The 17,340-nt window shown below is 31.4% G+C and overlaps 2 protein-coding genes across 2 annotated transcripts; one reads left to right on the forward strand and one right to left on the reverse strand.

Moving 5' to 3' along the window:
- Nucleotides 1–2,503: 2,503 nt before the first annotated feature.
- LOC139892238 (chlorophyll a-b binding protein CP26, chloroplastic) lies at nt 2,504–4,959 on the forward strand. Its single transcript, XM_071875283.1, has 6 exons — nt 2,504–2,803; nt 3,476–3,560; nt 3,653–3,703; nt 3,786–3,906; nt 3,992–4,126; nt 4,573–4,959. The coding sequence occupies exons 1-6, from the start codon at nt 2,587–2,589 to the stop codon at nt 4,831–4,833; spliced, it is 870 nt and encodes a 289-aa protein (XP_071731384.1). The 5' UTR covers nt 2,504–2,586; the 3' UTR covers nt 4,834–4,959.
- Nucleotides 4,960–7,760: 2,801 nt separating this feature from the next.
- LOC139889104 (uncharacterized) lies at nt 7,761–10,991 on the reverse strand. Its single transcript, XM_071872074.1, has 10 exons — nt 10,838–10,991; nt 10,584–10,753; nt 10,318–10,442; nt 10,037–10,160; nt 9,870–9,941; nt 9,343–9,469; nt 9,146–9,260; nt 8,534–8,718; nt 8,335–8,447; nt 7,761–8,174 (listed from the first exon to the last, which is right to left on the reverse strand). Exons 1-10 carry the CDS (start codon nt 10,989–10,991, stop codon nt 7,902–7,904), a joined length of 1,458 nt encoding a protein of 485 aa, XP_071728175.1. The 3' UTR covers nt 7,761–7,901.
- Between the last annotated feature and the right edge of the window lie 6,349 nt (nt 10,992–17,340).

Below are 17,340 nucleotides of genomic sequence, written 5' to 3' on the forward strand. Positions count from 1 at the left end.
ATAACTATCAATAGTTTAATAATTATATATGTATTATTATTCAAGCTATTATTACTAACTTATATCATGGATTAATTAATATTTATAATTTACTAATCATATAACAAAAATGTGTTATATTATTTATTACTTAATTCACAAGATACTTAATAATATAGTACTTTATTAACTCAATATTATCCATAAATACTTAAATAATTAATTAAATAACCTAATAATAATATACATAATTTTTATAGTCTTAGTTAATTATAAAAATCAGTAAAAAAATTTAAGAAAGTAATTTTATAAAAATATTATATTTATATTTGTTTTCCTTCTTAAATTAATCACAAAACAAGTTTAATTCTACCTAAAATACTAAATAAACATAAATAATTATTTTTAAAATTTTTATAAATTTCTTACAGTTAATAAACCCATAGAAAAATATTAAATAAAATATTTATTTATTTTTATAATTATTTCCTTATTTACCCTCTATTTACATAATAAAAGATTTTAATTATGAAATAATTATTAAATCGACCCATAAATAAATTTTTATATTTTTCTCAGACTTAGACAAAGTTTAAGAACTCAGAAAAATTATTTATTTATTTTTTATTTACTGTATATATTTTTATTACGAATTTCTACTAGTTTCCATAATTAAATAACACATAATTCGTATTTAATTTTTATAAATTATATTCTGACCTAAATAATTAACTTAAATATCATACTTTACTGAAAAATATTTATATAACTTACTTAGCCTTTTTCCTATTTTTTATAAATATATATATGTATGCTGTATATATATATATATATATATATATATTAAAGAAACTGTTTTAATTAAATAAAATATAAAAACGTATTATTAATTAGTAAAATTATTTTTCCTAGATCTTATATTACTTATTAATAATTAACATGTATAATATATAATTTAATAAACTCAATACATAATTATTATATATTTATTTATGGTTCGGCCGAAAAAAAAACACAAACAAAATAAAAATAATACAAGAACAAACTAATTTTCTGAAAATTCAATTTTTATAAAACCCATTTATCAAGTTAATAATTATCATGTAAAAAAGTTAAATTTAATTAAGCTTGTAACAAGTTAAAAAAAAAAATTGTTGTTGTTGTTGCTTTCGGCCGAGAAAAAAGAAAGAAAGAAAAAACGAAAAAAAAGAGAAAGAAAGAAAAGAAAAGAAACTCACAATATTATTAGGGTTATGAGAGCTCCAAAAGTTTAATGAAAAATAATGAAGTTTAAGGGTGTATTTATAGTTAAATAATACTTGGAGAACAAGATAAATACATTCCTTTTTTAAAATACAACTTAATATCTTTTTTTTATTATTATTTTCGGCCGACTAGGCCTTTTTCCCTTTTTTTATTTTTTTATTTAATGGAACATTCTAGATTAGTTTGCATTTTATTTTTCTTTATTTAATTAACATGATATACTATATATATTTATTTATATTTTCAGTATATATATAAATACATATATTTTTATATTTAAATTTACGTTTATAACTTATTACTTAATTATTTTATATATATACCCATATTTATAATTCATTTACATTTTATTTACACTAATATAGAATATATACGTTTTAATACGTAGTATATACATTTAATAATAATAATAATAATAATAATAATAATAATAATAATATTATTATTATTATTATTATTATTATTATTATTATTATTATTATTATTATTATTATTATTATTATTATTATTACGGTTAGGGTTACATTAAATAATTAGGGTTTACATTTAATGATTAGGTTTAGGGTTTAGTTCATCAATAACGAGTATTAATTAATTCATTTATTATGTCCGGATAACAACCCTAATAGTTATAACACAGAAGTATAAAACATCAATGAAATCCTAAGGGTATTATAGTCAATTCAGAGTGAAAAAATGAGGGTTGTTATAGTATATCTCTAAATATTAAAGTTTTTCCAAAGAAAATTTATCAAAACATTTTTTCTTAATCATAGATTCAAGCTTCGTACGTGTTAACGGTTTGTCCGTTGATATTTCTAATATTAAATTTGATAAATCCACTACATGTGCATTATATACTTATATTCTAAAAATACACAATTTACACTTATGGTGAATTTATCAAATTTGATATTGAAAATATCATTATTCTAGATGAAAACTCAACAATTCACCAAAATAGTCCTTTTAAAAGTAAAATATCATGGAGTAGAATTTAACAAATTTTATTTTTGAAATAGATTCCAATTCCAGTATTTGAATGTGGTCGTGAGATGACAAATAATACATCCACCATTCTCAACCACAACTTCAACATGGTCCCACTCACTCACCCAACACTAAATCATAATCCGCCACCTCATCTTCATTATCCTACGCGATATCATCATCAGATTTCATTCACCTCCTCTAACCAATCACAGCCATCCTACGTGGCAAGTCCACATCCACCAAAACTTCCATTTAGCATGCACCTCTCCCTTCTGATTTCTCATCCTAAACAAACACAACCAAAACAAACTGAAACTAGTTTTCCGGGAACACTTATCACCGGAAATAATGGCTTCGTTGGCAGCATCAACCGCAGCAGCATCGATCGGTGTATCCGAAATGCTCGGAAACTCACTTAACTTTTCCGGTGCATCAAGAACAGCTCCTTCAGTTTCAGGTCCTGTCACCTTTAAGACAGTTGCTCTTTTCCAAAAGAAGAAGCCTGCTCCCAAGGCTAAACCCGCCCCCATCACACCGGCTTCCGATGAGCTCGCCAAGTGGTATGGTGAGTAACATTATCACCTCAGTAAAAACAGGATGCAGTTGGGTAATTACTATAAGTTGAGACTTTTAAACTCGTAAAAGTATACATTTTGAGGTCTTATATATGGTTTTATCTAAATCTAATAATGTCAAGATGGCCTATTTTTTACCGTCTCATCCCAAAGTAAGAGCTTGTTTAAGTTCCAATCTGTTTTGAACAGCTCTTAATTTAGTATCTAAATTTCTATTTCGTTCTCACTTAATCTGTCACTTAATTTGAAAATTGGTCCATTTCTAGTAGACACCTAAAGACACCCTTTCCCACAAATAGAAACAGAGACAAATTCAGAAAAAAGTAATAACCTCTAAAAATCATAATTCTAAAAATCATGATAAGCCACACAGTCTAATTAGACGATACGGAGTACTTTGTTGGTGATTTTAGCTCGATCTAACAATCATAATTAGACTATACTTTGTTTGTGAACCTAAAGCTATGATAGGGTCGAAATACTAATTGAGAAAGTTTAACACGATTCAGAACAAATCAAGATAATTAATCTCGATCTTGTTTTCTAACATACTTGTCGTATGTCATATGTCTAAATTACCGTTACTTTGATATATACCAAGGAAATTTAGAAAGTTGTTTTTTAACTGAATACTTAATAAACTAAAATGTATGGTTTTACAGGTCCCGAGAGAAGAATCTTCTTGCCAGAAGGTCTTTTGGACCGATCCGAGATCCCCGAGTACCTCAACGGTGAAGTTGCAGGAGAGTAAGTTGAAGCTATACATTCATACATACCACATATATACCCACAAGATACAATAATCATGTAACTTTTATTATATTTTTTTTTAAATGCAGCTATGGTTATGATCCTTTTGGTCTTGGAAAGAAACCAGAAGACTTTGCTAAGTAAGGGTCAACATGCTATTCTTGTGTATTCTTATTATCACGTGTAATTATACTTACATTTTTGTATGTGCTTCGTACATAGATACCAAGCGTTCGAGCTTATTCATGCGCGATGGGCTATGTTAGGTGCAGCTGGTTGTATCATTCCCGAGGCCTTTAACAAATACGGTGCATCTTGTGGCCCTGAAGCTGTTTGGTTCAAGGTTTGTATCAATAACTCATTTTTGAACAAACCAAATTCGAAAACTTTATCATTTATATCTGAAAATATAATTCGGGTGAATGCAGACCGGTGCTCTACTACTCGACGGAAACACATTGAATTACTTCGGAAAGAACATTCCGATTAATTTGGTCTTAGCTGTTGTTGCTGAAGTTGTTCTTGTTGGTGGTGCAGAATACTATAGAATCATCAATGGTTTGGTATGTTTTACATAAATGTATACATCAACTGATTCATTGTGTGTTACGTACGGTTAGTTTAAATAAAACAAAATGATTTAGTGCTAAATGATTCAAAATCTGATTGATTTAAAGATTCTGGTTGAATTTGGTTCCGAACGACAATAAGCTGACTGAATGGATTTTATGAATGATTAAAATCAATTTCTTAACCTTGTAAATGAAAAAAATAAAAGAATATAAGTGTTTGATAAGTGCTCTGGATATAATCTTTAATTATAAGGAGGATAAAATTGGAAATGAAGTTGCTAAATGGTTAAGAGAGTATCGACTTAGAATCGTTTAGCACGAACGGTTCGTCACAAACAAATGCACTGAATGCTGCTGAATGAATCCATTTAATTAAGATGCAATCGAACGCAACATTAATCGTATTAGTTAATGATTTTGGGACGTTTTATGTGCAGGATTTTGAGGACAAGTTGCACCCAGGTGGTCCATTTGACCCGTTGGGATTGGCTAAGGACCCAGACCAGTTTGCACTCTTAAAGGTTAAAGAGATCAAGAATGGTAGACTAGCAATGTTCTCGATGTTTGCATTTTTCATCCAAGCGTATGTGACCGGAGAGGGTCCAGTAGAAAACCTTACATCTCACTTGAGTGATCCTTTCGGAAACAACTTATTAACGGTGATTGGCGGAACTATTGAACGTACCCCAACCCTGTAAACTACATTTGTACTCTTATGATGACAATCAGATCATTATGTATGTTATATATTTGTTTATGATCCATTGTATTATGAGAAGACGATTAATCGTTGCAATAGTAGATTTTATATTCTAGAAACTAAATCCTTTACCATTATAAAAGTTGTTTTAAAATGTATCTTAATTTGCAGTTCCTTTTAAGTACCTGCTTACAGTAGAACCATTAACATTCATGTGTCCAAATGGCCAGGGTTTGAACCTGCAACGCCCAAATAAAAGTACCAGAACATTAATATGACAAACGTGTCCACTTTACGTCAAACATGTAGGAATGTTGAACATGGTCGATCCGTACCAGAACATTGTTAACTGCATAAAAATAATCACACTTGACACTACTTATTAAGAGACAACTAAAATAGCCATATAAACTGCAAACATGTTGCAGCAGGGTATTAATGCACATTAGCCAGTGAAAAGTATGAAGAATTTGAATGACTAAATACAAAAACTTCATGTGTAGTGTGTACATTTATATGAGACCTCTTGCAGGGATCCAACTAATCCAAGGAGCCCAACCACTGGGCTACCTTTAGATGGTTGTTAGATGTATGTAATGTAATACATTAGATGTATGTAACGTAATACATGTCATTTTATAGGCACGCCTAATTACTACCATGATTCTGTAATAGCCAAATGCCTTTACTTGTATATGAACATATATATAATATAGGGCAAATTCCATTAAAAGGTAATCTTTTAACCTCAATTTCCTATTTTAGATAATTTATGTTTATTTTGACGTTTAAAGGATTGTTTCATCAGATGTTATTTAAAAAGAGGAGTATCGCTACTTTTAAGTTAGAACTCCGTCAAAAAATTAACGATACTCCATTTTCTTAAGTAAATCTTATGCAAGTCTGATCATTGTCACTTACCTGAGGATATGGAAGACCTTCAAATGATGATTCTTACAAACTTGATATTTACTCATTTTTCGTTATGTTCGTAGAAGATTAACCACACACGTATGTGCCAATTATCAGGCTTTCATATGTTCGTTATCCTCAGGTAAGTGTCAATGATCAGATTTTCATATGATTTACTTATAAAAATGGGGTATCGTTAATTTTCTGACGGAGTTCTAACTTAAAAGTAACGATACTACTCTTTTCAATTAACATATGATAAAACAAAGCTTTAAACATCAAAATAAACATATATTACCTTAAATAGGAAATTGAGGTAAAAAGGTTACCTTTTAGTGAAATTTGACCTATAATATAATGTGATATATAAATATATAAATAAGATATTACAAGACGGGAAGTCAATACATTACTGTATTGCCAAAAGCATAATTTAGTCTGAAATTCATGGTTGAAGCTTCTACAATCATATCAAGTTCCTCGTGTGGTCTCACACTAACGTTCTAAATAAACAGATAATGGAATAAGATTTTTTAACCGGGTTATCTCATGACCGTTTCCATGACCATTTACTCAGATTTACAATAAAGTCCTGGAAGTTTAAAAAGAATACTAAATTATTAGGAGGTGAACATGTTTTCAAGTACATAATTACACTAAGCTGTAAAATGCAGCCAGCAAAACTGTGCTAACATGTAATCTGAACGCGCACCTTAGCGCAAATCATGAAAAAATCAAGTTTTTCATTTATATAACAAAGATGATTACAATCACAATTTACATATGAGGTACTTATTAAAGAGCGAATTGTTATGCATTTATACAGTAAAGAAGGAAATGTCATTCCGAAATTTTTATTTCAAAGTATCATTCAGACATTTACTACTGTAGTTATTTGTAGTCATGAGATGTCAACTTATCTAAACTTAGCCATTTTCTTCCTCAACTTCAACTACGACTTCCTTAATGTGGTTCCCACACATACAATACATGTCACATCATAATCTGCCACATCAGCCTCATAATCCAATAAGATCATAGCATCAAATTTCATCTCCATTTTCTAACCAATCACGAACATCCTACATGGCAATTAGTCCACACCCACAAGAACTTCCATCAAGTCCCTCTTCCTTCTCAATCCTCATCACAAACAAGTAGACATATACTAAGGTTGCACCCTGGTGGTCCATTTGACCCTTTGGGATTCGCTCAGGACCCAGACCAGTCAGCACTCATAAAGGTTAAAGGAGATCAAGAACGGTAGACTAGCAATGTTCTCAATGTTTGTGTTCTTCATCCAAGCGTATGTGACCGGAGAGGATCCAGTAGAAAACCTTATCTCTCATTTGAGCGATCCTTTCGGAAACAACTTAAAACCGTGATTGGCGGAACTATTGAACGAACCCCAACTCTGTAAAACACATTTGTACTCTAAACAATGACGACCAATTCATCAAGTATGATTGTATTCTGTACATGTTTTCATGAAAAGGGCTCCAAATGTTGAATCTTTCGTATTGGATAAGACCAATTTTAATGGGCCATCAAAAATTTCCGTCACATGACATGGCAATCTAGATGGCAGGGATCTGACGCCCCCGACGCCTTTATCTGGGCGTCATCTGACGCCCCCGACGCCTTTATCTGGGCGTCAGAGCGAACGAAAAAGGGGCGTTAGTCATATGGTTGACGGAAATGGGAAAAAGGGTCAAATCCCCTCTAGCCAATCAGAATTTAGCATTAATTTATATATATTTTTAATTAGTATATTTTATACCTAACACCAATAATATTTTACCACATCACCCACCACAAATTTAACACTCAAATCTAACACTCCCCATTAAAAAACTTCACTTCTTGACCTTGACACATCATCAAAAAGTACATTATTTGCCTTTGACGTCACAAACACGGTTAAAAGTGGTCTAATACAACTTTTCAAGAAAATAACCAACAGATTCGAGATTAATAGTTTGGTTTTAACGTACACTATTTTTTATTTTTTTTTTACTTTTTAACAAATTACTGGTTATATTATATACAAGTTGACATTAAAGAAGCCCAAACAGTTCATGTCCCAGTTTAAGCTAAAGGCTACCAGCTATCATTTATTGCATATATGGTTGTAAGCTAAAATAAAACCATAACTTAAAGACTACAATAGTCTTTAAGCACCTGCCTAGCAAGATCAACCGATCCGCTACTTTTATAGATATAGATAAGATGCAAATTGTAAGCTGCTTCTCTTTTAAGGTCACAGTATCCGGGCTTCAGATCACTATTGACTTTTGTACCTTCGTTTGGTAGCTTTGGTATAGGGTGATCTTTTTGATGAATCCCAAGCACTTTTTCATAGTATGTAGCTGCAATCGAAATTAGACCAACGTGGTGAAATGCTCTGGCTAGGTTGTATAAAGCTTCCTGCAATATAAACAGTTCAAGAGGACATTCAGTTATGCTATATATTATACCCTTCTATAGAGCAAATTAATTAAGTTTTAGTCGCTCTAGTATTAATTAATTTTTTTTTTTTAATTTGAAAATATATTTTAACAAGAAGATAAAAGAGAATGAGAAACACCTGGTTGTTCCCAGAAAGGCGAAGATTGTTGTATAGAAAGGCTAAACCTTGCAAGACGCATTGATTTTTGTTATCAAGTCGAAGTCCAAGAGCTAAGTTGATTAAGGCCGAACCTTTAATTAAAAAATGAGATAATTAATAAAGTTATTTATGATATTGATAGAATAATTTAACAAAATATGTGGAGATAAAGACGTACCAACACAAAGATTAATTAAGAAATTGTCAGGCATTAATTTATACGCTTTCAAGTAATAACTTGCAGCTTCTTGATGTTCCCTATGCATCGTATGTTGATGTCCTTTGATTACAATTGGTGGTACGCAATCTTCACGCTTCGAGAGATTCTCATGCAAGAATTTCTTAAGCTTATCCAGCCTAGATCTAATAAAGAGAAACAAACAAAAACATATATTAAAATATAGTGAAAGGATCCAACGAGAACTTTTGATAGGATAGAACTCAGAGCGACTTCAGTCTGAAAAAAAATTAAAAAAAAGATTTTAAATTTTTTTTTTAAATCCACATGGCACAGACTGACTTCAATCAGTGCCACGTGTCAGGCACGGCCTACATGGAAGCACATGAGCTTAGTATGTGCCACGTGGATTTTTTTATTATTTTTTTTATGTCTGTCTACAGACTAGTCAGTCTGTGGGTTCTTTGATGGTTCTCCATGGATCCTCACTCTTAAAATATATAACGGTTCACGTATAGATCCAGAAAGCATTCGGTACTAAATATAAGAGTAAACACGATATAGAACAGGGTTATCAATTATATAGTGCTAACCGTTTAAGCATGTACGTACCTCGACATGATTTTATAGTAGCAATTCCAAGCGGCAAAGCTGTAAGGATTTTGGTTAACAATGTGTCGAGCACAGTACCATACATTCGCAGGACCATCTATATTATATGCTATCTCTGTAGAAGAACAAAAACATCAAGTACTAGTAAAAATTTCTTTTCTTAAACAGTAATAAGTACTAAAAATTAGAAGTCTTACGAACTCCAAGTGACCAAAGTTCCTCTTGCATCTCTATTGTTAAAGTATTTTTTGCTAATTTCAGACTCGAATTGATGAGTTCCAGTGCTTCTCGAAATCTTTGCAGTGATATTAGTGCTTTGGACAACTACAAAACGCAGATGTATGACATTGTAAGGAACGAATAAACACATTTATATTTAGGTGGTGTTTGTTTTTTAAGATGTTTTTGTCTCTGTGGACCATGTCTATAAAGTAGATGTTGCCTAAAGGTTTATGTTAATAGTGAAGACAGTTTGTTTTTATGTCTGCAAAATAACTTAATTCTGTCTGCAATACTTAGAAGCATATTTCTAAGTCTGCGAGTTTGCAGACAGAATAAAACATTGTTTTATCTTATGTCTTTAGAAAAACAAACGGTCAGCAGTAACAACATCTACGGGCACGCAGACATAAGACATAATAAGATCTGCAGACTAAAAAACAAACACCACCTTAGAAAAAAACACTTTATATTGAGTAAATAAATTAAGAAATTAAGAACTCACATCAACAATAAGAGTAAGATGTTCTCCATCCTTTAAGAGATTAGGCATGGGAGGTTCTCTATATGCGTGTCCCTAATAAGATAACTTAAATTAAACAATATGTGCAACAATATATACAACTGTGTAACTGAATCATGACTTAAAATATGGCATATTGAACTAATTACACGAGATTCATCGTCTGAATTGTCACTTTGCCACTCAACTCCAGCTGCCAATGCTGCAGCTCGCTTTTCTTCTCTTTCAGTTTCTTGTTTTTCGAGCAACTTTTTTGCTCGTACTGCTTTGGCTCTGTTGATAATTAAAAATGATGAATTTAGTCTTTTTTTAGGTATGAAAACAGATGTTACAGCATACATGGAACTGTTATGTGCTTATGTGATGTTTTCATCATTACGGTTTATCATGTCCAAATTCAAAAATTATTCTAACGCAAGGCAACACTTACATATCTGCATCCGAAGCAAAAGGACGAAATTTTAATAGATCAGTGTCAGAATTAAGTTCATTTAGTACTTGAACTCTTTCATGCAACACCTTAATAGATAGCTTTTTCTTTTTTCTTCCAATTCTCTATCAAATAATACATACATAATAAATAATATGACTCTTTTAAGTTGCAAAAAATACAAACACATATCTATCTCTATATATGGAATATAAAATAGAAAAAACTATAGCTAAAATGTCTATAGGAGAATCATACAAACTCACCTTTCGCTGAATGGTTTTGAGAAACAACGTTTCACTGACCAATGGAAATATTGTCTCGACAAAGGACTCAGTCAAACCTTTAGATTTATAAATGTAAGATAGCTTTATATTAACTTTTTCGTCAGTCCACCATGGTTTCCCCGTATCCAAGGTCGGGTCTACTCTTAATTCTGGAAATATAAAGGTAAACTATATGAGATAAGATATAATAAATAAAGACTTATGTGAGTATTAATTAGTATAATATGGTAAACCTGAATCTTGAGGGGGAGCAAGTACACAAATGGCTTCATCTTCTTTCTTTTCTTCTAACAAAAGTGACACTAATTCCAACCTCGCAACAACATCGTCTTCATGTTCGTTTAAGGCTGTCGAGACAATTACGAAAAAAAAAAAAACAATCAACATTCATATATGAAAAGAAGCATAGCTAAAACTTGAGCCATACCTTTGTAGAAGTATCAGTCTCTGTATACGTTTCTTCATCATCATCTTCTTCATCTACCTCATCATCGTATTCTTCTTCACCATTAACATTACCTTCCTCTGCTTCATTCCATTGTATACACTCGGCGCTTTTATCTTCGTTCCGATTGCTATGAAAATCATCCATATTCAATCCATCATCTCTTATATCTTTTTCCCTCATAAGTACCAATCTACAACAAAGCCCAACATTAATTATAGATTCTCATGAACCAAATTTTAATCAAAATCATCAAAATCACGTTAGACTATTTGCAAGAAATCAGCATAATAATTCGAACGTTAAAGAATAAGAAGCACTAGTGAATATTTTTAATATGCAACAATTTTGAATGGTAGACCCTAGACGAATAATATTACTATAATGCACAATAGTAAAGGATGCTTATAACCGTGTATGAGTGTATCTATAGACATAATAACTTTTGTTTTTATAAAGGCAATAATGTAATCTAACGCACATAATAAATATAGCAACCGCGAATATTAACATCTCACTGACTCAAGTGAGGCTTGAACCCAACCTCTTGGTTGAAGGTTACTCTCTTATGGGCTTATGGCTAGACCAAGGGCCCTTTGGTTATAAACATAACAATTAAAACTTTAGGTTGCAAATTATACTAAAATCATACAAAATCAAGCATCAATAGTTGTAACTAATGTAATGCTACAGACAGTATCTATTTTAACTAACCTGCTAATGTGAATAAGTTTAGGTAAATTAAACAAAAACTGAAGTTGGATCAGCTGGTTTGCTGGGAATTTTGACATCAATAATAACAAAAAACGATAAGAACTAGTAATTGTTTAATGAACTTTAGTGTAATAGAGTATATGATATGATATGAATCTAGGGTTAAAGGGCAGAAATTTACCTACAACGGAGTAACTGAAATAAAATAACATGACGCCAAATAACAGAATCCAGAATAATGTAACAAAAAAAAAATAAATAAATAAATAATCAAACGACTGAGACAGAAATTGTGCTAAAAAGATAATCAAACGATTGAAACTATAATTGTTCTACTTACTTGCATACAGTGAAATTGATTGAAGAAACTGTGGGCGGGAGATTAACACGCTCTGTAGTATACAGGCGTGAGTAGATATAGAGCTGGGATGGCAACGGGCCAAGTAATCCAGGCCCAGAACCCCGATTAAGATAACCCACGGGAAATCAGGACTTTTGTTTTTGACTTGAAATCGTGTGAAAATGTGAATTTATGGTGACGTGGACTGAAAATGTAAAGTTATGATGGTGTGGGTTAAGATTGTGATGGTGCGGGTCAGTGTTGCAAAAGTCGATCGACTTAATCGATGCGTCATTTTTTAGGCATGACCTACGAGTTAATGGAAAAAGTCGGTCAACTGTAAAAAGTCGATCAAAGTCGGAAAAAGTCGGTCAAAATCAGTCAAAGATGGTCAAAGTCGATCAATTTCTATATAATATTATATAGAAATTGTAATATTGTTAATAATTGTTAATTGTTCATGTTTATTGTAAATGTGGTTCATATTTTAAGATTCGATTTCTATTATAATATTATATATAAATATAAATATATATTTAATAAAACCATTTTAAAAAGTCAACGTTGGTCAACGCCAGATGCGTCCCCGTTGCGTCATCGTCTCGACCGACTCGTCCCTCCAAGGTCCCGACTGACGCGTCCCCGACTCGCGTCTTTTACAACTTTGGTGTGGGTTGAGGTTGTGAGTTGTGATGCTGATGTGACATTCTATTATACTTTTCAATACAAGTAATATGTTTTTTTTAATTATTTTTGTTAATCAATTATCCATTATAAATATAAATAGTAAAGTTAAAATATAATTAAATTAAAACATTCTCAATAAAAAGTACATAATTTAATTACTAAAAAAATAAAAAAAATAAAAAAAAATAAAAAGATTTCTAAAATATAAAAGTAAAAAATACATAGGTAGTGACTTGACCCTCTTTGTTAGAGGTCATGAGTTCGACTCCCGGAGTCTACAACATTGCACACAAGGTTATCTTCTGACTTTGAAATCCACCAAAGGTCGTCTTTCGCACATTGCGTTGCGGGAGCAGCGGGGAGGGGGTTTTTACCGGTCATGCCCTCAGATTGGTCCGGGTTTCCTCCAGGGCAGCAGTTGGGGGTGACTTATGCAACTGCGGGAGATGATAGTGTAGGTGGTTTAGTCCCACTTGGTGATCCTAATATGCAGTTCAAAAAAATTGTTTAAATAATACATACAATATTGTACGAAAGTTTGTTGGTAAGTACCAAATGTGCTCAGTTAAATCTGTATGCAACTAGTTGTGAACGTTCATATCTCTTATTTCCTTCATCCTTGCATCTCGGGACCTCAAATTCCTCTATTCCCTTTCTGGTCGATTTCTTGGGTGAACAATCATTTCTTTTTCTATTGCGCCAATCACAAAACCGTTAACTTCTTAAATTATTTTGTGTAATATAACGTAAGTGTGCATATGTCTTATAATTTTGTTGAGGTCTTTAGATCTTGCCTGAGTTTTTAACATTGCAAATCAACCCTGAAGTACTCTAAATGTACGCTCAATATCCTTCTCTGCATTTTCTTGGACCCGCTAGCTTTCTAAGTGGCTAGTCAATTGGAGCATTGGGCACTTTGTCCAACATGGCCTAATCTGGATATATACCATCACCAAAGTAATACCCTCTCTAGTAGTGATGCATGCTTACATCAATTTTTGAAGGTGAGTCAGTGTCATCTTTTATAATATTAAACAACAGAGAGTAATATAAAACATTAATATCGTTGTTGGCACCTACCAAAGAATGCATGCAATATCCACATACCTTGATAAGCGACTGCTTCAAGCATCATTGACGTGTTTTTTTGATCACCCTTAGTAAATTTTCAGTGCCACGCAACTGGACAATTCTTTCACTCCCAATGCATACAGTTAATACTACAAAGTAAACCCGACATGTGACGACCCGGAAATTTTCGACCAAATTTAAACTTAATCTTTATTTGATTTCGACACGATGAGCAAAGTCTTTAATGTTAAATCTCGAAAAAGTTTTGAACTGTTTCATATATTCATTTGACCTTCGACTGTTCTCGACGATTCACGAACAATTAATTGTAAATAAATATGTGTGCATGTATATATAAATAATAATTCAAAGTATTATATGTTGTGGTTATTAAAAAGTAATAAAATAAAAATAGGATATTATAATAATTATTATTTAAAATATACCTCTATATATAAATAAAGTATATTAAAAATAAATATTAAATGATTGTAATACTCGGTTGATGTTCCAATTGATATTAAGCAAGTTAAATTCAAACTTATTTAATTTTAAAATAAACGGTGATCCGAAAATGGGTTTTATAAAAATTAGGCTTAGTAAAAATATATTTAAGAGCTATTTATTAAATTTTAAAACTTTTTATATTTTACTTGGGATTGGGAGTGAATAATTAATGTAATTTTTATTTAATAGTTAATGACCAAATTTTATACCATAATGACCAAAATAAATGAAGCTATTTAATTTAAAAATATGAGATTTTTCTAAGATCTTTTATCCCCCCACTAATTAACGACGGAGTACGAGATTTAGTCCGTAATAGACGACGGCTAATTAATGTCACGTTTTAAATCTAAATTATTATTACATTATTAATATTAATTTAAATTATTGCTTTTGATTTCCGTAATAAACACAAATGATTAGGTAATTTACAGTACTATATAACTATTTAAATATTGAAATCTTTGTAAATTACTGCGTATTGGATTCCTTGTGTTCCCTGCATGCTTAATTAAGTTATAATATGATATTACTTTAGCTAGTTAAAGACTTTCAACTTGGATATATAAATATATGCATAGGTAACCATATACATATTCATAACCACAATTCATCATTCTTCTCCAACCTCCCAACTGCTATTGCCTTCGTTATTTTTCTGTCAACGGCCAGAAAACCATCGGAGCAGACCACCTTAGAACCCCTTGCTGTTTCTATTTATGTGTCAACCAAACACCACCTATTTTATAACTACTCCAACGAAACCCAATTCACAATCTTGCATCTCCGGTTGCTCGGATGAGTCAAGAACCGACACACAACAACCACCACCACCGGAGCACCACTCCGGCATACACCACCACCACCTTTTCACCAACAACCGCCACCTTACTACACACCATGTACATCTATTAATTGCTCGATTCTTCTGTTGTGATCCTCCTATAAACACCACCAACGACCACGATCATCATCACCACCATCGGCTTTAGACCGATTATCATCACCTCACAATCACCATTGAAACTCACATAAACACCCACCACTAGATCATCACCTATGATTGCTACTATTTTCCTATACGATGAAACCAATACCACAACTATATATTACTTCTATTCGATCAGCTCAACCCCAGAGAATCGAACCCCACCGGAACAACCCTAATTGACTAGGTATTGCTTCTACTCCTACTTGTTTCTATTAGTTTTAAAAACAAGATAAACGAAACCCGTCGTGATTTTTGCTGCCACAATGTTTCTGGTAATCAACCAAACAACTTTCAAACCCACATCAATCTTGTTATTTTCCGTTGTATTCCCTAGTCAAATAAATCGAAACCAAACTCCAATTCCTGTGAAATTTGTTGCCAACGAAGAACCCACAGAATAATATTGATAAAGAGTGATGAATTGTAAATAATTAAGATGGTGATAACAATGAATAATACATGCGTGTTCTCTCCAATCTCCTTTGTGGTCGACCATAAATAAACAAACATCCCACTTGCATCTTTTTACTGTACGTGGAGCACCACCCAATTATCAATGTAAATGTCGTTAGGTTTAATTGAAATAAGCTAGCGGGCCTTTGAATCCATTAGCATGAACCGTATTTTTTCCCCTTTAAGTGTTGGGCCGTGACCCAATTACTTTTCTATTTGACTGCTACTAATTCTGTTTTGGTTACTATACAACGATGACGATTTGATAAAGTAAGGATGTGATGGTGAGGATAATCAGAAAAAGATGATGATGAAACACTTGGTCATGAGTGATGATAATGGTAATGATGATGATGATGACGATGTTAAACGTGATATGATATTATGATAACGATGATGATGTTAGGATATAGATGATGATGGAGATGTGATAATGTGTGAATATGATTAAGATAGCAATCGAAATTATAATAATAATGATAGACGCTGTTAAGAAGATGATTATACACAATTGCACAACTATGTTGTTGTGTACAGGTTTCCGATCAAACTGCAGCACACCACAAAGCCATCGTTAATTTAACTGAAATAGGTTATGGGCTTTTGTGAGTCCATTTAACAATATAAATGGGCTATACTTTTGTCTGGGACTTTTAATGGATTTCTATATGATGTGCGATGATATAAAAAGGTTGATAGATATGTACTATGATGAGGAGTGGGTGATATGTATATCACAATGATTTGATGATTAGGTTAATAAGTGAACGATGATGAATGATGGAAGTAGTAATAACAGTGTGGCGAGATTGATGATGATTTATAAATATTGATATAGACGACGATATAGATTATGATGAGAAGATGAATTTGATAACATGATAATTAGATAAGAATGATGTTGATAGTAGATGATGCATGATGGGCGATTAGGTAGTTTATGATAATGATAATAGTAATGATGTTTAGATGATGATGATGATGATGATGAAAATGTTAACATGGGTCTTGATCTAGGAAGATGAAGAAGAAATTAGAAACAGAAGTTTGGGTTATACATATATTGGTTGTGAGATAAAACAAGATTGATTAAGGATATTATCGGGTTAGCGGGACGTCATGGGTTCAAAACCGGACTTGGGCATTTTTTTTTTTTTTGATTACTCCTTTGAGGTAGTTTAATAATTACTTATTTTTATTATTATTATTATTATTATTATTATTATTATTATTATTATTATTATTATTATTATTATTATTATTATTATTATTATTATTATTATTATTATTATTATTATTATCATCATTTTTAATGTAAGTAGTATTAATATTATTATCATTTTTATCAGTATTAGTAAGATTATTAGTATTATTATTATTATTATTATTATTATTATTATTATTATTATTATTATTATTAAGTATCAAGTATTATTATAAAAATTATTATTTCATTATCATTATTATTAAACTTTTTTATCTTCATTAAAAACCTACTAGTATTAGCACTATTATTATTATTATTATT

This window comes from Rutidosis leptorrhynchoides, chromosome 2 (genome assembly GCF_046630445.1).
Source record: "Rutidosis leptorrhynchoides isolate AG116_Rl617_1_P2 chromosome 2, CSIRO_AGI_Rlap_v1, whole genome shotgun sequence".
NCBI lineage: Eukaryota > Viridiplantae > Streptophyta > Magnoliopsida > Asterales > Asteraceae > Rutidosis > Rutidosis leptorrhynchoides.

Bases quoted from the DNA above. Each gene is read 5' to 3' on its own strand.
- LOC139892238 (XM_071875283.1), top strand. From the start codon at position 2,587: ATGGCTTCGTTGGCAGCATCAACCGCAGCAGCATCGATCGGTGTATCC. The intron at 3,704-3,785 runs GTAAGGGTCAAC...CTTCGTACATAG, and splicing joins AAACCAGAAGACTTTGCTAA to ATACCAAGCGTTCGAGCTTA. The intron at 3,907-3,991 runs GTTTGTATCAAT...GGGTGAATGCAG, and splicing joins CTGAAGCTGTTTGGTTCAAG to ACCGGTGCTCTACTACTCGA.
- LOC139889104 (XM_071872074.1), bottom strand. From the start codon at position 10,991: ATGTTGATTGTTTTTTTTTTTTTCGTAATTGTCTCGACAGCCTTAAAC. The intron at 10,443-10,583 runs GTGAGTTTGTAT...ATTATTTGATAG, and splicing joins TCAAAACCATTCAGCGAAAG to AGAATTGGAAGAAAAAAGAA. The intron at 8,175-8,334 runs GTGTTTCTCATT...TTTATATTGCAG, and splicing joins GCCTTTCTGGGAACAACCAG to GAAGCTTTATACAACCTAGC.